General features: G+C 56.2%; 1 protein-coding gene across 5 annotated transcripts in view; it reads left to right on the top strand.

The window, feature by feature from the left end:
• The window catches only part of fndc3a (fibronectin type III domain containing 3A), a 42,773-nt gene extending 22,860 nt beyond the window's left edge, over positions 1-19,913 (top strand). For 4 of the 5 annotated variants that reach the window (XM_053867519.1, XM_053867528.1, XM_053867553.1 and 1 more), the window contains 22 exons: positions 4,168-4,244; positions 4,393-4,639; positions 4,742-5,038; positions 5,621-5,679; positions 6,769-6,932; positions 7,768-7,827; positions 7,900-8,038; positions 8,118-8,171; positions 8,248-8,372; positions 8,540-8,714; positions 9,670-9,756; positions 12,545-12,683; positions 13,744-13,994; positions 14,078-14,183; positions 14,252-14,427; positions 14,510-14,623; positions 15,797-15,946; positions 16,346-16,701; positions 16,763-16,969; positions 17,045-17,211; positions 17,328-17,452; positions 18,506-19,913. In XM_053867519.1, the coding sequence (XP_053723494.1) occupies positions 4,168-4,244; positions 4,393-4,639; positions 4,742-5,038; positions 5,621-5,679; positions 6,769-6,932; positions 7,768-7,827; positions 7,900-8,038; positions 8,118-8,171; positions 8,248-8,372; positions 8,540-8,714; positions 9,670-9,756; positions 12,545-12,683; positions 13,744-13,994; positions 14,078-14,183; positions 14,252-14,427; positions 14,510-14,623; positions 15,797-15,946; positions 16,346-16,701; positions 16,763-16,969; positions 17,045-17,211; positions 17,328-17,452; positions 18,506-18,823 (3,593 nt within the window). In that variant the 3' untranslated portion in view covers positions 18,824-19,913. The remainder of the gene's footprint in view (positions 1-4,167; positions 4,245-4,392; positions 4,640-4,741; positions 5,039-5,620; positions 5,680-6,768; positions 6,933-7,767; positions 7,828-7,899; positions 8,039-8,117; positions 8,172-8,247; positions 8,373-8,539; positions 8,715-9,669; positions 9,757-12,544; positions 12,684-13,743; positions 13,995-14,077; positions 14,184-14,251; positions 14,428-14,509; positions 14,624-15,796; positions 15,947-16,345; positions 16,702-16,762; positions 16,970-17,044; positions 17,212-17,327; positions 17,453-18,505) is intronic. The other variant, XM_053867545.1, reaches the window with a different exon arrangement.
• The last annotated feature ends 1,446 nt before the right edge of the window (positions 19,914-21,359 follow it).

The following is a 21,359-nucleotide window of genomic DNA, read 5'->3' as shown; positions in this document are numbered from 1 at the left end:
GCCAGGAAATGGCCCACATCTGGCTCCTGACAGGGACTTGTGCTTGGTGTGTGTGTGTGACTGCTCTGCTTCTATATCCAGTGTTGGATTTTGGGTCGCAGTGGGATTGAAAGAGCTGAAAAGCCAAGTGTGGAACTGCAGAAACATGAGATGGGACCGCAGCTTTGGTGTAACACTCCAAATGCATTGGTACCGTGCTGATAATTGTTGTGAACTGAACTGCTACATTGAACTATTGCTTTGGCTTTGCCTCGCCACTGACGCTAGCTGCGTTCAGCCACCGCGCAGAAGCGTGCGTGTTGAACAAGTCACTTGTCTGACTTGCAAATGTTTATTTTTTGGGCTCAAAGCCACTGCACAAAGTCACACCATCATTACTTGAGTCAGAGCTCCTCAGAGAGACAGCAGAAGTTCCAGCTAAAAGCCCTGGAGTGTCTCTGACAACGAGCACACTTGGCACATTTACAGCTCCACCAGGAACCAGCCGAGGTGTGTCGTGGCAGCTGCCGTGGGCAGACCAATCTGCTGACCTGCAAGCGTCTTGACAGAGTCAGTGAAGGAGACATGGTGGCAGGTGTACACACACTTGGACTCCCAGGTGATGAGGCAGGCAGCCTTTGGTTTATGAATCTGAGAAGCAATCTGCCGTGCTACTGCAGTCCAGCGGACGGAGCCTGACACATTCTCCCAGAGTGATGTGAAGATCTGTTGCTGGCGTGCTCCCTGGGAAGGCTGGAAATGAGGCCTAAAGCGGGGCAATAACATCACAACACTTTCAGAATGTTCAAGAAAACATGGCATTTCGAAGGCTGATTTAGGAGACCTGAAATGAAGTGAACAGAAGCTACAGTGATGAAAGCTCTCATACAAGCCGTCCAACACATCCAACAGGAGATTTCACTGGGGCTGTCAGGCCTCATCTCAAATCGGAAACCACAGAAGAGCAGGCATTCTGTTCCATGGTTCCTTCGCCGTCGTCGATGGACGGCCGATACCTTACCGTACACCAGATCCCGCCAAACGCAGTCTCCACGGCGACACTTCTGCATCTCACCATAAACATGACACTTCTGCATCTCACCATAAACTCCATAAACCCGCGGCTCACTGGCTGCATTGGACCTTCACACGTGAACATGAGGAGAGGGTGATGGCACTCTCCAGCTCCGCGGCGTGTGACAGCTGTGGAGAGTGTGGTGGACTGTGGTTCACCGTGGTCGTTTGAAAGTGATGTTGAATCCAGGGAACCTTGGATCATGACACTGGTGGACTCTGACTCTCTGGATCCCTGTTTCTTTGATGAGATGGAGTGGTCCTCACAGGTTCTCTGAGGCGCTCCTCTGCCTTGGTAATGTTTCTTCAGCAGCATCTAGGAACTGTGTCCAGACTGCTCCATAGTTCAACTGTTCAGAGACATGAGACACAGCAGACAGACAGACAGACAGACAGAGGGCTCCATTGAAGCCCTAAATAAAGCTGGCAGAGCAGCCTGTCAGACACCAGCGGCTTCTACCACAGACCTGAAACATTGAGTTGCTCATCTCTGCACTGAGTTCACTCTTCTATTGAGACGTCAACAGACCATGATGCTGGAGACAAACTCCACTCCTGAGTTCCATCATCAAACAGTGAGACTGTAGTGTCCAACACATGGAGGAGAAGGAACATGGCTTTATCCTCATCATTATCGTTATCACCGATATTACATTTCTTGTGATAACTTTTTTGGTCCATATGGCCCAGCCCTGGCTCAGCGTGATACTCTGTCATCCCAAATCTGACTGGGGTTAATTGGCGTCTTTGTTCTGACCAAGGAAAACTCCCTGATGATGTTGTCTGTGAATGGCTTCTGTACGGGAGCATTGTCAGCTCATGTCCTGCTTCATGTTGTGATCCAGCCTGGCCCCATCCCAGTCCTAGATCAGGGAATTCCACTTGTGATCCGTTCAGTCATCTGAGTAGGACTGAAAGACTCTGTATCAGATGCAGGATGAGAATCTGAGGCCACATCTGGACAGCTTGAAAGACCAATGGCCCAGAAAAAGCAGCACCCTGAATTTGAACGGCCGCCTGTCGAAGTAGAGCAGGTGTTTGAGCCCTTGTCCATGTGGTCGGTGGAAATGCTGCAGGTGTGTTGACAGTCGCAGAATGGGCTCAGGAGCACTGATGCTGTTTCCTGTTGGTGTCTCTCCTGGAAGGCTGGAACTCCACAGCCACGTCAGCACAAGCAAGAGACTCCTGGGGGAGGGGGAAGTGGCCTTTTCTATCTGATCTCTGTCAGCACTCGTGCGTCAGACTGATGTAAGAGTGGGAGACCCCGCCCCCCTTCACCCCCGCTATTCTCCACCATTAACAGCTGGCTCTTTTCCTCATGTTGACGTGTGCTTCTCTTCTTACCTCTGGTTTGCTCCTCCTGTTCCTGACGTTGATGGGGCAGACGTCGAAGTCCTCCTGAGTGATGAGGCAACCACATCATGTGTTGCTCTCGATATGAGTCAAGCTAGCATCACGCACGCTCAACTTAAAGAAATGAATGAGGGCTGAGCTGAAGAGACTGCCTCCAATTGGAGAGTTGTGTTCTCACTGGCGCTGTCGTCTCGGGCGATAAATCGTTTTGCCAAGTCCAACCGACGAAGGGCGAGATTCAGGGGGGCTTTCGAGCGCTTTGCCCTTTTCAACAAACTTGTTCCAGCAGTAATTACGGGCCAGCCAGACTCTCAGGCGGGTGTCATCGCTGCTCTCATAAACTCCACTCAGACATTTGCTGCTCTTTGGATTTTCTTTGACAGTGGTCTATAAAAGTGTCTGAGATCTCGAGCTCACCGTGAGGTTAGGCTCCGTGATGCATGTGGCAAACTCTCCTGTAAATCTGCTGTTAGCGTGACCAAGTCTCTTCCACACCTGAGCTCCTGTCTACCTCATTTCAGCAGGCATTCCTGCTCCAAGTCTGAGGACCACCTCTCCCATCGCCATTGAACCTGCAGCCAGGTTTATTGGTCATGTTTCAAAGTGAAACACCAGTCAAAGTCTCTCAACAATACTGTGACATTGAAGCTGGAACAGCTCTGACTTTCTCCTCTTATTTCCTGTATCAACCATCATCTCAACAGCAACCTGACCAAACCACAGCCAGTTCTGCGGCTCATTTGGTGAGGAGCCGCGTGAGACTGGGACAGAGCCGCAGGTGGGCCAGGTCTGGACTGGCTCGATGGTGACAGCCTCACCTCGCTGGACTGAGCTCATGGTGTTTGAGAGTCAGAGCTGAGCTGCGTGTTGTTGAGAAGTCGCAACAACACTAGTCTTTTTCCTCCGTTTCACCATGTTTGTCTGAGCTGAGGTCCCCACATGGCCATCATCTGATGGTTGGACATTTAAAGTGGCTTCGATGAGTGTCAAGCTTGGTGATCGACCTCTTCATTTATTTACGCTGCAGTGATGAAATCACCTGTCATTCAACTCATTAAACCTGCTGCCTCCACAGCGGACTATGGACCTTTGTCACTGTCTGATGTTTACACACACACACACACACACACACACACATTTTGCTTCATCCAACCACCCTGCAAATAAATCCTCCCACGTGCCGTTTGATAGGTCGATGTGGAGCGCAGACAAACATGGTGACAGAGGGCTGGCTGCTGGGTGACGGGGTCACATGACCTCTCCCTCCCTGCCACTTGTCAATTCGAGTACCATCAGATCACCTCCAGGGCGGCGCCAGTGCAGTGGTCAGTGTCTGGACATGCTTGGTGTGGTCTTCCAGGAGTCGGTGTGTGAGTGTGTGGGTTTCTCCTGTGTGATTGTGACGGCTGAGTGACGGTCTCACTGGAGCACACAGAGGGAAACCTCATGTTGTTCTTGGCAACACTGATGGTGAAGCTGAACCTGCTGAGTGAGGGGTGGCATCATGACTTGCCCCTGGGAAGTGCTGCCCAGTGGAGGAGCAATAAGACCCTCCTCAAGTGCAAACTACAGAGCAATTGAGATGCTTGTATCCCTGAGGCAGAGGTGGAGAACCTCACTGTTGACACCACTCAAGAAGAAGCGACGGCTGTATCAGGGCGGGGTTTGCTTTCATGACGTCCTCGTGGAAGGTGTGAGTGAAGATGGGGTCCTGAACCAGAAGCTTGGTCGGCTGATCTCACCTCTCTGTCTTGGTTCCAGGTCCTGCTCAGGTTCCCATGATGTCTCCAAATGGTTCAGTGCCTCCAATCTATGTGCCTCCTGGATACATTTCACAGGTACGTACATTTTTTCTCTTGATCGTTGGGACCTGCTCCGCTCAGGTCAGTGAGGTCGCTCGCATCCTTCAGCCGTCCATTTAGTGGTCTGCCATCCAGGAGAAGAGTCCCAGCTGTGAGTGCCACCTGAATCTTGTTGCTGTTCCAGATCATCGAAGAGAACGGAGTGCGGCGGGTTCTGGTTTTACCTCAGCAGCCAGACTTCCACCCAGGCGGCCACTCCCCTCTTCACCACCCCCCGCCGCCCCCCCACGCCCACCTGCCTGCGTTTATCCCTCATCCCTCCATGATGCCGCCGCCCCCCCACCTATACACGGGGATGGCAGGCGGCGTGGGCGACATGAACTCGCAGTACATTTCCCAGTACCACCCAGCTCACATCTACTCAGAGCAGGGTGAGTGTTTCTTCCTCTCTTGTCAGACTGGTGGCGCACCGCCACCTTGAGTGTCACTGTCTGTTCACACCCTGTCAACACACTGACCAGCTTCCACCGTAGTCTCTGCAGATTCCCACCCCCCACACGGACGCCCGGCCGCCGTCCACCGAGATGACAGAACGAGCAAAACGTACGAGCGCCTTCAGAAGAAGCTGAAAGAACGTCAGGGAGGTGGAGGAGGACTGGTGAAGGACAGTCCGCCCCCCTCGCCACGCAAGACCTGCAGCAGTCCCTCTGGACAGGACATTCACAACGGCGTGGGAGGAAAAGGGCTGGAGGTGGAGTCGGATCAGCCTGGCCATGCGTCAGCCAGCGCCGACAAGCAAGTGGGCCGGCGGAGAAACGGAGAATCAGAAGGTGAGTGGGATTGTGACAACGGCCTGGACCTCCACGAGAGCCGTGGCCGACGTGGATGAGATCCACTCTGGTGGTTAGTCGCTCTCTGTCAGGTGAGAGAAGAGGTCAGACAATGGCAGGTGAGGTGGACAGGCCGGTCCTAGCAGGGTCTTCAGAGCTCACCACTGTCCACTGGGTCCCTCTAGACACAGAGACCAAGAGCTTTTCTGAGAGAGACGCTCAGTCATGCAGGGGAGACTCAGAGGAGAGCCGAGCTGGCTGCTGGTCTCGTGAGGCGTTGAGGTGTGAGGAGGCCCTGGGGCAGATCCAGGACCTCAGTGAAGAGCAGGAGGAGGTTGCTGGAGAGGGACGTGTCACCCTCTGCTCTTGTGTCAGGCTGAGCGCAGCCAACAGTAATGTGTCGCACTGCAAGGACACGTGTTAAAACTATACTGAGCGTTAAAGCCAGTGCAACATGAAGCACAGTGGACTTTTAAACACACCTGTCTGGATGGAGACAAGTCAGTCCCAACACAGCAGATGTGTCTACGCTAGTGAAGTCGTCTTTTTTAACACCTGTTTTATTGTCTTTGTCCCCTGCAGTGCTGGACGAGGAAGCTGTGGCTCTGCAAGCGCTGCTCAGCACCGTGGCCAAACCTGTGGTTAGTATTCGCTCTCACACCCTGACGTCTTCACTCACGCGCGGCTCAACCTGTCTAATGATGCAAATGCGTGGCGTCATTAAAACTGCCATTAACATCCATGATGGATTCCGCCTGGCATCCTGCTAATAGAAGTGAACCCCCTGACAAGCGGCCCACACGAGCCAACCGACACATCCGCCCGCAGCCACTCAGATTTCCTCTCATCACTGCTGCAGTTGTGCCGAGGTGCAGCTCATTCATCCGGGCGTCTGGTCAGGAACAGAGGGTTGTCTCTCAGGCATCCAACAGTCTCCGTCCTCTCAATGAGGCTGGGTCAGGGGGGCAGCAGCTGAAGTAAAGGAGCCCAGGTCCTGGGTCTGCCCTGAGGCCTCCTCCCACCTGAACACCTCCCTAGACCTGCAGCCACCTCAGCTGTGGAAGAGTCCCTCCTGGATGACTGAGCTCTCTCTCTCTCTCTCAGAGAGTCCAAAAAAAGCTGGTGGCCCCAGGTGAGAGGAGAAACCCAGCGGCTGGTGGAGAGTTTTGTCTTCTGGCTCAGCTCCTTCTTCACTCTTGACTGAAGACAGTACACTGCTCCATCTGTCCGTCTCACTCGTGAACCCCTCCACCTGGGAAAGGATCTGATGTCCAACCAGGGCAGGACGTGGACCACAGTCTGTGGGGATGAGCATCCGCCAGACCTGGGCACAGCTTTCGGCTGACCCCGGAATTCATTCCGTTCGACCGGCAGATCGCCGCTCTCACACTTGTACCGCACCCAGCGAGTGTGTGTCCTCCTCTGTGGGACATGAGTCAGCGTTAGTGTAACAGAGTATATCCAGCGAAGCCTTTGACTCACAGGGTCGTGTGTGAGTCTGGAGGGACCAGCTTCAGACACGCAGGGCCTGTGTGGTGTTTTCATGTGGCAATGTGAAGAGAAGTCTTGGAGGTCCTGGTGAAGTGAAATAGAGTTAAAGAGACTTGCCAGCTTTCTTGACCCGTCCACTTGACAGAACCGGAATTGAGAACATTAGGAAACAGATTAGAAGCAAGGAACAGCCAGCCCTGAGGTCCGCCTGCATTCAGGCTTGTGGGTGTCTTTGCCAGGTGTCTGATGTCCAGGCCAGATCAGCGGTGGTCAGCTGGAGTGAACCCAGCAGGCTGGATGGTGAGAGCAGCCCAGAGGAGAAGCCCAGCTCCTCAGGAACCTTCAGCTACGACGTCTCTTCCTCCAACACCGGCAAGGATGGAAAGTACAAGAGCATGTGCTGGTGAGTGGGGTCAACACAACACAAGTGTCTGTCAGGAATCGGGTCTGGCGGGGCGAGGAATGTTGTGGGAACCTATCAATGCAATGTCTACGTACTTCCACCTAGTGTTCATCAGTCAACGGGTCACTGCTTCTTTTTCTTCATGCTAAACTGAGCTTTGCCATGTAAGTTAGCATTGTGGTTGTGAGGAGGTGGCTGATGGTTGATGGGCTCTGCGTTCTCTCAGATGATGGATCGTCTCCTCATGAAAGCCAAGTAAGCAGCCTCCTGCAGGTGTGGTGCTCCAGCAGCCCAATTCATGGTCCCACTTCCTATCTGTTAGGGGTGGGTGATAACGTATGGTACATCTGTCCGTCTCACTCGTGAACTCCTCCAGCTGGGAAAGGATCTGATGTCCAACCAGGGCAGGACGTGGACCACAGTCTGTGGGGATGGGCATCCACCAGACCTGGGCACAGCTTTCGGCTGACCCTGGAATTGCTCACTGGCTGCACACGTGAACATGAGGTGACGGCGCCGCGCTCTCCAGCTCCGCGGCGTGTGACAGCTGTGGAGAGTGTGGTGGACTGTGGTTCACCGTGGTCGTTTGAAAGTGATGTTGAATCCAGGGAACCTTGGATCATGACACTGGTGGACTCTGACTCTCTGGATCCCTGTTTCTTTGATGAGATGGAGTGGTCCTCACAGGTTCTCTGAGGCGCTCCTCTGCCTTGGTTCACATCAACACATGGAGGAGAAGGAACATGGCTTTATCCTCATCATAATTGTTATGTGGGGTTCCTGAGGGACTAGTGGGGCAGATGAAAGCTTCATCTCAGGGTCTCTTCTCTTACAGCTGTGAAGAACTAAGTGCAACTTTGGAAAACCTTCGACCTGCAAGCGATTACCATGTCAGGTGAGCACAGGTGCCGACCGAGGCCGTGTTTTGGGTGCGTGTGCTGACTGTTGGGTGGGTGGCCCTTCTCAGGGTCCAGGCCGTGTGCAGCTGTGTGAAGGGCAGCCCGTCGGAGGCCGTGAGCTTCACCACTCTGAGCTGTGAGCCGGATCCTCCCAATCCTCCCAGGAAGTCCAGCGGAACCAAGAACACTCTGGTGCTGCAATGGAAGGTGAGGAACCAGGACGGAGCCTGTCTCCCTGCGCTGCTGCGACAGCGGTCAGTCAGTGTTGCGTTTCTGTCTGCAACAGGCTCCGTGTGACAACGGCTCCAAGGTCCAGAACTACATCCTGCAGTGGGACGAGGTGAAGGGCGCGGCGTGTTTCCCCGCCTCCTCAGGTGCTGCTGTTGAGCTGAACGTTGGTGCTCTGCTGTCCCCAGGGCAAGGGCACCGGCATCTTCGAGCAGTGCTACTACGGCCCACAGAAGCAGTACCGGCTCACCAAGCTCACGCCGGCCTCCAGATACTCCTTCCGCCTGGCAGCCAAAAACGACATGGGCGTAAGGTAGACGCCCTTCACCCGCACAGGCCAACTATTTTGGGTGGCACCCCCTGTTGTCCATGTTTATGTTTCCTCCGGTGGCCGTCTCCATCCGTGTGTCTCTCTCTCACTCTGTCTCTCCTGTCTCCCATTCCTTCCCATCCTCTCCATCTATCTCTTGGCCTCCCCAGCGAGTTCAGTGAAGTGGTGGACCTGTTCACCTCATGCAGTGTGCCATTGCCACCCTTCCCTCCAGAGCTGGAGAAGGCAGGCGTGACCTGGCTGTGTCTGAAGTGGCAGAGGCCCAACAGCTCTCCAAAGGAGGACGACATCTACTACGTCTTGGAGATGGAGGAGGAAGGCTCAGTAAGTGCTCCTTCAAAAGACGACCTGATATCGCCATGCAGCGGCGCTGTTGCTTCTCTGTCACAGTCGGGATTTTCAGGGGATGTTCTTCACGCTGAGGTCGCCATTACTGCTGTGGACCATAAGTGAGACTGACTCTGACTCTGGCTGTTCTGACCAGGCAGTGTCCAGGGACTTGATGCTGTTCCTGCTGTTTTGACTCCGTGGTCTAGCTAAGTCAGACTCCCTTTCTCTGAGACACTCAGCCACTGCCTCCAAACGCGTCGCCAACATGTTCTGTCACGGCACTTGCGTGTCGTCAAGCAAGTCATGGCATAGACAGCTCTTGGTTCCAGTGACACCTCGGTGAGCACCAAGCTCAGAGGTGTTGGGCTCTCGACACAGATGAACCTTGGAGGAGTCAATCTGTCGTGCGCCTTTCTCATCTTCACTATTCAGAAAAAGCCAGCAACGTCTTCGAGGAGCCTGGAAGACACTTCAGTGCAGCTAGTGTCCTTCTGGTCCTGCCCTCGGCACTAAGCCTCTAACACAGACCTGGCCCACCCGCGGCTCTGTCCCAGTCTCACGCGGCTCTTCACCAAATGAGCCGCCAAACTGGCCGCGGTTTGGTCAGGTTGCAAATGAGATGATGGTTGATACAGGAAAAGTCAGTTGAATTCAGTGGAGTGAAGAGGAGACGCTCCAGTCTGCAGCGTGGCTCACTCACACACAGAGCGGGGCCACGTCCAAACATAGAGGAGTCAAGTCATCAGGTGAGCAGCGGCTCAGGTGAAGCCTCACAGCCTGACGTGTTTGGAGCATGTGGCTCTGCTCAGCAGCACAGTCAAACTGTGGGGCTCTGAGCCTGGGACTGGTGCGCCAGCGCTGCTCTGACTCTTCCACCCACTTTGTGTGCCGCTGGTGTTCCGGCAGGTGTCCTGCCAGACGCCACTCACCTTCCGTGTCCACCCTGCAGGGCTATGGCTTCCAGCCGAGCTACGACGGCGATGAGCTCTCCTGCACCGTCAGGGACCTCCACAGGAGCACCAAGTACAAGTTCCGGGTAAGGAAACGCTGTGTGTGTGTGTGTGTGTGTGTGTGTGTGTGTGTGTGTGTGAGTGTGTGAGTGTGTGAGTGTGTGAGTGTGTGTGTGTGTGTGTGTGTGTGTGTGTGTGTGTGTGTGTGTGTGTGTGTGTGTGTGTGTGTGTGTGTGTGTGTGTGTGTGTGTGTGTGTGTGTGTCCGTCCCACGGTGGACTTCTGACTCATCAGGGTGCAGGACTGTGCTGAACCTGTTTGTGTGTGTGACGGTGACCAGGCTTCTGTGATTGTAATGCTTCATCTGAGAAGGTGGGCTGCTAATGCCATGAGTCACTGGAGGCAGAAGCACGAGCCTCCGCTCTGGTCCAGATCTATGGCTGACTTCAGTCAGTTCCAGATGGTGGAGACACGCAGAAGAGTCAAACCTCTTCCATGGGTCACAATGTCCTGTGACTGCGCCCGTGTTTTAATGAAAATGTGCCAGGAGGAAGAAGCTGGAGACAAAAGAGAGCAGTGTGTTTCCATCACTAGACGTGATGTTTGCTCTTCTGGGTTTGAAATGGTCGGCGAGAGTGAGCAGTTGAGGGTTTGTCCTTCTGCTTTGTGCTGACCGTGAGCCTGTCTGGAGACTGCACGTTTGTCGTCTACCGTGTCGGAGAGAAGGCGCCGGCGCCGGCCTGTGGGACTGTGTGAACTCCCCCGTACTGGAGAGGTTTGGTCAATGCTGAACCTCCGTCACCCGCCAGTCCGTGTGCACCCGCCTCTGGCTGTGGGAAGAGCCGCGCCTGCTTTCTGCTCTCTTTATTGAATTGCGGCAGGTGGATGAACAGCAGCTGTGAAGTCCTCTCTGACAGTTGAGGAATTAGTTTGTCACTAATGCAGGTAAATATATGGGGATAATGGTTTTAAGGGATTTGGGTTCTGCCATGCTCAGTGTTGGGCTTCCCTCGCCACAGTCCAGCTCATTTGTGAGTTGCTGCGATGGCCGTCTCACTGTGAGGCTGCTCTGTGCTGAGACGTGACACTGTTCCCTGTCTTCCAACCTCCAGACGGAGTGTTGTGTCCCATCTCTCCCCCCAACACTGGGCTCCGTGTGGCGTGTCCCACTCCTCCTCAGTGGAAATGATCCCTTCAAACCCAGGGAGCTCCGGAGCTGACTTGAAACCAGGTGGGAAGATGAAGTGTGGAGAGATGTCCAGGAGAGCACAGGACTTGATTTCACAACAGTGTTGGACAGGACAACAGGGACATGTTAGTAGCCAGGACCACTCTTCCCTCTGTTGACTCTCTCTGGTGTCACACGTCAGCCAGCCAAATGCTCCACCGTGTCCCACAACATGAACAATACCACATGGATGTTCAACAGAAGGTTTGGATTTCTTCTGAACAAACCACAGTGGGCTAGCATCCAGGCTAACGTTAGCATCCTCACACCTCTGACACATCTGTCACCGCAACATAGGCTCCGCCCATTTCTCCTCCGCTGGTTCACCAAACCAAGTGAGATGATCAGCGCCGATGCAAGAGGTTGCAGAAACACTGGAGCTGGCATTTCCAAAACGTTGTCTCCAACACTGGATATGCAGGAAACAAGACACAGCACGACAGCCAATGACACGCCGTCTTTACGTGTGATGTCATCAGGTATTGTCCCAATTCTGAGGGACGTCAGTCACTTCACTTGGTCATCAGAGGGAGCTTCACAGTGGAGGGAGCTTCACACTGGAGGGAGCTTCACAGTGGAGGGAGCTTCACAGTGGAGGGGGCTTCACACTGGAGGGAGCTTCACACTGGAGGGAGCTTCATAGAGGAGGGAGCTTCACAGTGGAGGGAGCTTCATAGTGGAGGGAGCTTCACAGTGGAGGGACCTTCATAGTGGAGGGAGCTTCACAGTGGAGGGAGCTTCACAGTGGAGGGAGCTTCACAGTGGAGGGAGCTTCATCGGGGAGAACCAAGTGCTAGTGTTAGGGGGAGGCGCGCGACAGAGCCGGAGTGTTGCGTCTGTCACGTGCCTCGTGATTCCCCGTGTCTTGGTTCACGGAGCGTGTGAGTGACGTCTTTGGTGGAGGACGTGGGTGTGTCACGCAGCAGTTCTGAGTCTTGAGGTTGAGACCTGTCAGCGGGGGGGTGTATTGGGATGGTGGGGGTTTGCCATGGGAGGCGCTGCACAGAAGACGACTCAACCATCAAACGTCCTGATCATTGCCGAAAAACTGCTCATCCTCCGCCATGAGCAATTATCCAGCTGCACTGCGTGAGAGCGGCGGCTGCTGCTGCGAGCTTTGTCTTCTGACACGCTTCACTCAGCAGGAACACACACATCTGCATGTAGCAGCTAATGCCACATCGCATATTGCTCTTCCCAGCATGGCTTTGTGTTCCCTCCTTGGTGTGGTTTGTCCCAACCGTGGTGTGGCCTCAGGAGCCTCGGTGGCTCTGCCTGCCAGACACGTTCACATGATGGCTTTTTGGTTTGTGACTGGAGCTGAGGATGGAGGTGGTGCTGTCAGAGAGGAACCGTTGTGTGAACCAATGTGCGAGAAGCATCACCGGGGCTGAAGTCTGGTCCTGGTTTACAAGAGAAGATCGGTTTGGTTGAAGGGAGGAGAAGCCTCCGAGTGCACAACTGACTGAGTCACCAAACACACTTGGCAACACGTCTGTGAGTCTCTAACGCGGCGTTTGTTCTGGCTCCTGAACGTCAGCGCTGTGCTCCACCGTGGTGCCGGTTAAAAGTTGTCCTGACATTGACAGGCTCACGGCGTTGACCTCTCTGACTCCTCACCCGGGGTGTTCCTGTCCTCTCCCACAGGTGGCAGCATACAACTCGGAGGGGAAGAGCAACCCGAGCCAGGTGGTGGAGTTCATGACCAGCCCAGACAAGCCCAGCTGTCCCTGCCGGCTGAGCATCAGGGGCAGAGTCCTGCCGCACAGCTTCACCGTGGCCTGGGGTGAGCCACCCAGCCTGAACACTATGGACGGCCGATACCTTACCGTACACCAGATCCCCCCAAACGCAGTCTCCACGGCGACACTTCTGCATCTCACCATAAACATGACACTTCTGCATCTCACCATAAACTCCATAAACCCGCGGCTCACTGGCTGCATTGGACCTTCACACGTGAACATGAGGAGAGGGTGACGGCGCTCTCCAGCTCCGCGGCGTGTGACAGCTGTGGAGAGTGTGGTGGACTGTGGTTCACCGTGGTCGTTTGAAAGTGATGTTGAATCCAGGGAACCTTGGATCATGACACTGGTGGACTCTGACTCTCTGGATCCCTGTTTCTTTGATGAGATGGAGTGGTCCTCACAGGTTCTCTGAGGCGCTCCTCTGCCTTGGTAATGTTTCTTCAGCAGCATCTAGGAACTGTGTCCAGACTGCTCCATAGTTCAACTGTTCAGAGACATGAGACACAGCAGACAGACAGACAGACAGAGGGCTCCATTGAAGCCCTAAATAAAGCTGGCAGAGCAGCCTGTCAGACACCAGCGGCTTCTACCACAGACCTGAAACATTGAGTTGCTCATCTCTGCACTGAGTTCACTCTTCTATTGAGACGTCAACAGACCATGATGCTGGAGACAAACTCCACTCCTGAGTTCCATCATAATATTGTTATCGCAGTAATGACAACGTTTATCCTGATAACTTTTTTGGTCCGTATCACCTAACTGTGAACCCCTCGGTTTGACTGAGACACCCAGATAACCCTGCTCAGATCCGTGTGCTGAAGTGGAGATGGTCCTGTCAAATTTTGCCGAGCGCGGCAGGTGGAGCCGGGTGCTTCTCCCTTCGTCCCGGCCGCATGTCTTCCAGGTTCACTGTCACCGCTGTAGTTGCCATAAAGACGAGCTCCATCAGCCATCGTAACTGGCAACGCCAGCGAGCCTGGACCGCTGGAGGGCACCAGGCCACTGCTTGAACATCATCGTAGCATCCACAAAGGCGCTGGACCAGCTGCGTGACTGGACCTACTCAACCCTGAACTGTGTCCTGACTCTCCGCAGAACCCCCTCGAGACAACGGCGGCGCTGTGGTCACCAAGTATGTGGTGGAGCTGTCGGAAGGATTGAGCGGTGAGTCCCAGAACCCTCTGCCGTCTAGCTCCGGCTGGGACTCATGGTGCCATCCTTCTGCAGGGGTGTCCTGGGAGCTGGCCTATTCTGGACCAGCGCTGGAGCACCAGTGTGGCGGCCTGAAACCCGGCTGCTCTTACCAAATGCGAGTGTACTGCATGAGCACGGGGGGCCAGAGCCCGGTGAGTCACTGGCCGTCCCTGTGGCCTTGTGTGGGCCACTCAGGTCTTGATGTCTTCACGGGACTCTTGTCTTCTCTTGGAAGCTGTCGGAGACCATGCAGGTCCAGACTCCAGCTGTGCCCCCAGGGTCCTGCCAGCCCCCTCGACTGGTGGGCAGGCCTAAGGCCAGGGAGGTCCAGCTGCGCTGGGGTGAGTCACGCTCCCCCACAGGTTCACGGGGAAGGGTCTGCTGGTCCTAATGTTGCGTCCACGTCCAGCTGCTCCTCAGGTGGACGGCGGCAGCCCGGTGTCCTGCTTCGGCCTGGAGATGTGTGGGCAGCAGTCTGAGGACAGCAGGGAGGTCTACCAAGGCCCGGAGACGGACTGCCTGGTGGGAGGTTTGATGCCCGGGAAAACCTACAGCTTCCAGCTCAGAGCAGCCAACAAGGCCGGGGTGAGCACGCTGGACCGGACCCATCCCCGGAGCCTCACAGAACGCCATCACCGTGTTGACGTTTCCTGTTGCTGCTCTTCAGTGGGGACCTCTGTCGGAGCGGCTGGAGGTCACGACCGGAGCTGGAGCGCCCGAGCCGTGCAGAGCTCCGTCCTGCGCCTGCAAGTCGCCAAGCTGCGTGGTGGTGAGCTGGGAGGTGAGGCAGCCGAGCAGCAGGGACCTCTCTGGCTCCACCTCAGTTTCAGGGCGCTCTCACACTGCGGGTTCTGTCTCAAGACAAAGCTCTTTCAGCTCAGAAGTCCCAGACGTGAACACGAGCCAGTCGGGTTTTGGCCGCGGACCTGATCCCGACTGGAGACCTGCACCTCGTCTCGGGAAACTCTCAGCGGGGGGTGAGCTTCTGGCCTCAGGTGACTCGGTGCTAGACCCCGGAAACTAGGTGTCCAGCACGACTCCACACAAACGTGATGGATGCTGGGCAGTAAAGGGACTGATCGTTGTCTGGGTGCTTCTCAACAACTTCTCAAACTCCCACAACACTGAGGTGAGCAGCATCGGCTGCAGGAGACTGGTGCTGGGGAACAGGAGCGCAGCGCAGCGGTCCGGGACTCGCCATGTGTGCTCCTGATGTTACTGACAGACAGAGTTGCTTCAGTGAATCCTGCTGCGCTCTGCAGTCACTGCTGTGATCTGCAGCTGTCACTGCATGAGGAGGACAGTGAGGAGGACAGAGTGACTGAACACCACCAGACCATTCATGGATCATCTCTGACTTCACTGACTGAAACCTTCTCCATCCTCAGTCATCTCTCTCACTGTGGTCCAGGTGTCGTGAGAGCAGCGTGGACCGATCCAGAGGCTCCGTATTACGCAGCTTGTTTCTCCTATTTCCTTGTAAAACCAACATGACAAGACTCTTTCATGTTTAGTTTTGGCTGTGAAACGCCATATTCTGTTCCAGCTGTGGCTCAGCTCCGTCACCAGTTCAGTTCTGAGGACGACTGGTAGAGCTAAGAAGTGACATAGAAATATGGAGGTCAAGGCCATGGTGGTGAACGGGTTGTCGAGCAGCTCATGACGACTTCCTTGAGACCTGCTTCATCGTGGGTCACAGACCAGCTATTTTGCGCAGAGCGCCCCCAGCTGAGGAGAAAGAAAGGGACATGGCCTGAGGTGCGAGGCTGCCCAGCAGGGGGCGCATCAGACTCGGGCCACCCGAGCCAGAACCCGCAGTGTGAAAAGCCGCTCAGTTGCTTCCGTGTGATTCAGTGAGCTTCACATGTCCACTGGCCAGGGTGACCACAGCGCCCCCCACGGTCGCTTGTGCAGTTGGGCTGGCGGGTCACGTGACCGCCGCTCTGTTTTCCAGGCCCCGCCCTGCAACGGAGCCCCGGTGACTGAGTTCCGTCTGGAGTGGGGCGCAGCGGAGGGAAGCATGCAGCAGTGCTACAGTGGACCAAACCTGAGTCACGAGATCAAGGGCCTGCTGCCGGCCACCAGCTACTTCTGCAGGGTCCAGGTGAGACTTTCCAATTGTGTCGTAACGTTTGAAGGCGGTGAGATGAGACGGCAGGCCACACCCCGCTGGACCCAGGAACCTGCTCCCCGTCTTCGCTCCAGAGAAGAACCCGGAATGTTTCTCACGTGTCCCCATGACGGCATGGCTGAGGATAAAGCTCTCACCATCTCGCTGGTGCTTGGAATCTCCAGGCTGATGCTCCGCAGTCTGTTAGGAATGTGCAGCGCCACCTTGGCTGACATGCTGAGTCGTATTTGTTGGAGATGAAAGGAGCTTCCTCGGGTCCTGACATGGTTCTGCTTGTGTTCCCCCCGGGTCAGGGACGGTTCCGGGCGTCTCTCAGTAGCCTTGTTTCTGTCTGTGGTGGAGCGGTCACTAACGCAGCTGTGGGTCCTGCAGGCCGTGAACGCGGCAGGAGTGGGCCCCTTCAGCGAGGCGGTGCTGTGTCAGTCCCCCTGCTCCGTCCCGGCCGCCGTGGGCACCATCTACGTGCTGAAGCAGTCTCAGATGCAGAGGTTCCATCCCTCAGTGGAGGAGGAGGAGGAGGAGGATGAGGAGGAGGAGGAAGAGGACGGCGGCGGCAGCGCTCACCACTTCTCCCCCTCCACCTGCCTGGGCATCAGCTGGGACGCTCCCAACGACCACGGCTCAGAGATCACCTCCTACCTGCTGGACCTCGGGGAGAAGCAGCCCGTCGCCGTGGGCCCCGTCACCAGACATGTCCTCCAGCACCTGCAGCCCGACACCAGCTACAGGTGCCTGCGACAGGTGCAGCCGCCCGGGAGACGGACGCACTCTGACTCTCCTCTCTGGCAGGATTCGGATCCAGGCCCTCAACAGTCTGGGAGCCGGACCCTTCAGTCACACCTTTAAGCTGAAGACCAAGCCCCTCCCACCGCCGCCGCCGCGCCTGGAGTGCACCGTCTTCAGCCACCAGACCCTCAGGCTGAAGTGGGGGGACGGACCTCCCAAGACCTCAGACGCCCTCCAGTACCAGCTGCAGATGGGGGACAAGAGCGGCAGGTGGGTGGGAGGCCGGTCAGATGGCGCCGCCGCTCGCCGCCTCTCGTCATCTCTCTGCGTCTCTGTCTCGTCCAGGTTCTCCTGCGTCTACAGAGGCCCCTGCCACACTCACAAGGTCCAGCGGCTGAATGAGTCTACCTCCTACACCTTCCGCATTCAGGCCTTCAACGAGGCCGGAGAGGGGCCTTTCTCCAGCGTCTACACCTTCGCCACCCTGCGCTCCCCGCCAGCTGCTGTCAGAGGTGGGTCACTGCTCTGGCCGCGCGGGTCGCTCAGCGCCTTCGACACAGACCGTGTGGGAGGCTGAGTCCCTGCTGTGTTGACGTCATGAGTGAGCAGCCTCCTCCTGGTCTCTCAGCTCCCCGGGTGGAGCGGCTGGACGACGGCTGCTGCGAGGTCAGCTGGGACGCTCTGCTGCCCATGAAGGGGGACCCCGTCATCTACACGCTGCAGTGCATGATGGGAAACGCTGACTTCAAACAGGTACGTCCCAAGCCTCTTCCACGCCTCCTTCACTGTGCGTCCAGACTCAGGGAGTCCTAGAGTGGAGCCACAGCTGATGCCGATGTGCGCGGTGTTGAGGGGAGGCAGGCGCGACTGGCTGCTGGAGAGTGGAGGGGGACACACAGCGCCCTCTCCTGGCGGGCCTCCTCAGTAGCGGAGCAGGTCCAAACCTCGAGAAACGCAAAGAGGATTTGGGGGTGGGCCCACTCCGTCAGGCGAGCAGCCCGTGCCCCACCTCTGACAGCGAGAGTCACTGCTGTGTCCTTCAGCTCCAGCAGCACATGTCCCGCCTGCCCCTTCGGCCTGCTCCGCCGCCGCAGGGCTGGCAGCTCGGGTGGTGTTCCCGCCGCACAGCCGCCAAGTCTTTCAACAAACAACCGCTCTGTTAAATCCGTTCAAGTGACATGTATTGATTTCAAAGTTGATTGAACTGAAAATAATAATACAACATGTGCCATTCTATTCATCTTTTCTGGTGCGCTTTTCACCGAGGCTGTTGCGTTGTCATGGCTCTGTATCATGGAAAAGCTCCTGGGAATCCTGACAAGAGGATTTCAGCCTCAGCATCACTCGCCCCGGCGGTCCGGTCTCGCCCCGGAGGTCCGGTCTCGCCCCGGAGGTCCGGTCTCGCCCCGGAGGTCCGGTCTCGCCCCGGCGGTCCGGTCTCGCCCCGGAGGTCCGGTCTCGCCCCGGAGGTCCGGTCTCGCCCCGGAGGTTCGGTCTCGCCGTGGCGGCCGCCCTCCTTCGGTCTTTCACCATCTTTGTGGTGCAGCCACCACGTCCTCTTGTTTTGGCACACAGCTTCTGGGTTGTCATGGCGCCGCCGACGGTCGAGTCTCCACTGTGACTGGAGCTTATACTTAACGGGCGCAAGAAAAGTAGTGCCCACGCGCCGCGTGTCCAGAGAGGATCTCAGTAGTTGAGCTACTTTTCATCGTGTTCCTGTTGAGGACGTACATGACCTCAGGATCGGAACTTTGCTTTGAGAATAGATTTCAGAGAATCTCACCCTGCCGCCTGCTGTCTCCTCAGGCCTACAGAGGTCCGGCCACGTCCTTCCAGGTCCACAACCTGCAGCCCAGCAGCGACTACCGGTTCCGGGTCGGCGCCATCAGGCAGTGCCAGGACGCCCCGGAGCTGAGCGGCCCCTTCAGCCCCACGGTGACGCTCTCCCCGCAGCGAGCCGAGCCCTCGGCGGCCGCCGGCGCCGCCTCCTCCGGCTCGCGGGCCGACTCGGGCCGCGCCCGCCGCAGCCTGACGGACGAGCAGTGTGCGTTCCTTCTCCTCATGGCGTTCGCCGTCATCGCCATCCTCATCGCGTTCGTCATCCAGTACTTTGTCATTAAATGATGCGCCCCCGAGCTGCCGGGCTCCAGCTGTACCCCCTCCCTCTCCCCCCTCTCGTTTCCTCTGTGTAGCCCAGGGGGGAGGAGGAGAAGGGCCGGGGCTCCTGTGAGGCCTCCCCGCTGCTGTAGTTCTCCTCCACAGGTTTCTGTTCCAACGTGATCGTGTGCGACAAAAAAAAAAAAAAAAAAAAGAAAAGAAAAGAAAAAAAATCATTGGAGGACGTGCGGCGCCAGGGGCCCCGGCCCCCACGTATCTAGATTTCTACGTATATATAGATATATATACATATATCTATATCTATATCTATCTATCTCCTGCGTACGGGTGTGTAGAAGCTCTTTATTTATGTCTCCGTCACGTGGTTCGGAGCTGGTGTTTGCACAGTGCGTGCGCGCGTGTGTGTGTACGTGCCACCGAGGTGTGCGGCAGCGACGGCTCCGGGGCCACATGAAGGCTCGGTGGGGGGGTCTGCGCGAGCGGCGACGGGACCTCCCCTTTTCTTTTTAACCTCATGAAGCACTTTGATGTTCCGAATGTTGCGAGATGGACGCCGCTATATTTTTGTACCGCCGGTCTGCGGAGGGGCGGGGCGGGGCTTGCTCCCCTGCCTGTTCGAGGAGGGGCCGCCTGCTTTTAGAAACCAGGCCCCCGAGACGCCGACCGCTTCAGTGGAGCAACCCGGGAGAATTTCCTTTCCTTTTTTAGCCTCTTTTATTTGCACCTGTCTTTGTTCCTCTTTGGGTTTCCCGCGCAGATCTTTTTCTGACCGGAGGCTTCTGATCCGTGGAGCGTCAGCGCCGCCGTTCTTGCCCCGCCCACCTCCCCCTGGCTTCCCGTCTCATTTTAAGGCCCCCAACACGAGGGTCCAGGGCATGACGACAACATATGCACAAAAACAAAACCCAGACCATTTTTATGTCATTTTAATGTTACCTCATACGCGCACATTCCAAAAGGAAGGTTTGTTATCCAGTACATACCACAGACATATCACTTGACAGGTGTGTAACCATGGAGGTGTATCGACCGTCTATCTGTATAGCCATGCTATATCTACCAAGGATCCATGCACAATAAAGATTTATCATTCTTACTCTGGTCCACTCCTTCCAGCCCTGGCTGGGACGCGTCGGTCGGCACCAAGCGGGTCCGCCTGGGGAAGCTAATGCTAGCAGCTAGGAGACGGGCCCGGCCCCAACTGCTGGAGGAGGACAGCAAAGCAGAGTGTATCAGAGTGACACTGACTGCTGCGCAGGTCATGGTCACATGACCCGCCACATTTCAAGCCCACGGTGGAATGACGGAAGGAGGAACTTGGTCTGAGGAGCCCTGGGCTCTGGACCCTCTAACACAGGCCTGGCCCACCCGCGGCTCTGTCCCAGTCTCACGCGGCAAATGAGCCGCATGAGACTGGCTGTGGTTTGGTCAGGTTGCTGTTGAGATGATGGTTGATACAGGAAATCAGAGGAAAAAGTCAGAGCTGTTCCGGCGAGAGGTCACAATATTGTTCAAAGACTTTGACTGGTGTTTCTCTTTGAAACATGAACAATAAACCTGGCTGCAGGTTCAATGGCGATGGGAGAGGTGGTCCTCAGACTTGGAGCCTCATCAGATCCACCATCAACACCCCTGACATGACTCATCTCCACCTCTGACTCTGTCCTTCCCTCAACTAAAGCTCTGGCATGTGTTTCACCTGTGACTCACTGTTGATGGAGGTGAAGTCCGTGAAGAGGAGACGCTCCAGTCTGCAGCGTGGCTCTCACACACACAGAGCGGGGCCACGTCCAAACATAGAGGAGTCAAGTCATCAGGTGAGCAGCGGCTCAGGTGAAGCCTCACAGCCTGACGTGTTTGGAGCATGTGGCTCTGCTCAGCAGCACAGTCAAACTGTGGGGCTCTCAGATTTGGTCACAGGTCAGTGCTGACCCCTAGTGGTGCCTCTTGGGAATTCCTTCTTCGATTCCACCTGACGGGCCCCTGTGGCCCCTCCCTCTCCCGGCCCGCCACAGTAGACGCCACCTGTCGATGACTTTGACTTGGACGCGGTGGCGCAGCTGCCTATCTGAGGAAGTGTCCTGTGATTTGGTCTGATGTTTCCGCTCGGCTTCCAGAGCGCTGCACCTGCACCTGCCTGACCTCAGCCCCTCTGTCTCCTTCTCCGCTGCTCCTCCAGAGTTTGCAACTGAACCCAAAACCCAGTCAGCGGAGTCTCCACTCTGCCATCAACTGAAGTGCCCCAGCTGCTCTCAGAACACGTGTCGCAAGATGGAGGGAAACCAGTGGGGGGGGGGGTCCAGCCGGTCCACTTGTGTTTGCTCTCTCCACCTCAGAGCAAACACAAGTGGACCGGCTGGACCGGAGCCACCTGTCCACATGGGCGCGCTGGTCCCAGCCAGCCAGGGTCAGACCGCTGACTTGGTTGAGCCGGTGGGTGAGCGCCGGGTCGCCCCTCACTCTTCTGGTGGTGTTTTCATCGCTCCCCATGCTAATGCTCGCTCGCGTGCACACCTGCGCCACAGGCACGGGTCCGATCAGA

The sequence above is a fragment of the Synchiropus splendidus genome, chromosome 1 (genome assembly GCF_027744825.2).
Source record: "Synchiropus splendidus isolate RoL2022-P1 chromosome 1, RoL_Sspl_1.0, whole genome shotgun sequence".
Lineage (NCBI taxonomy): Eukaryota > Metazoa > Chordata > Actinopteri > Syngnathiformes > Callionymidae > Synchiropus > Synchiropus splendidus.
The sequence above is the reverse complement of the archived record's forward strand: the minus strand, read 5'-3'. Positions and strand labels throughout refer to the sequence as shown.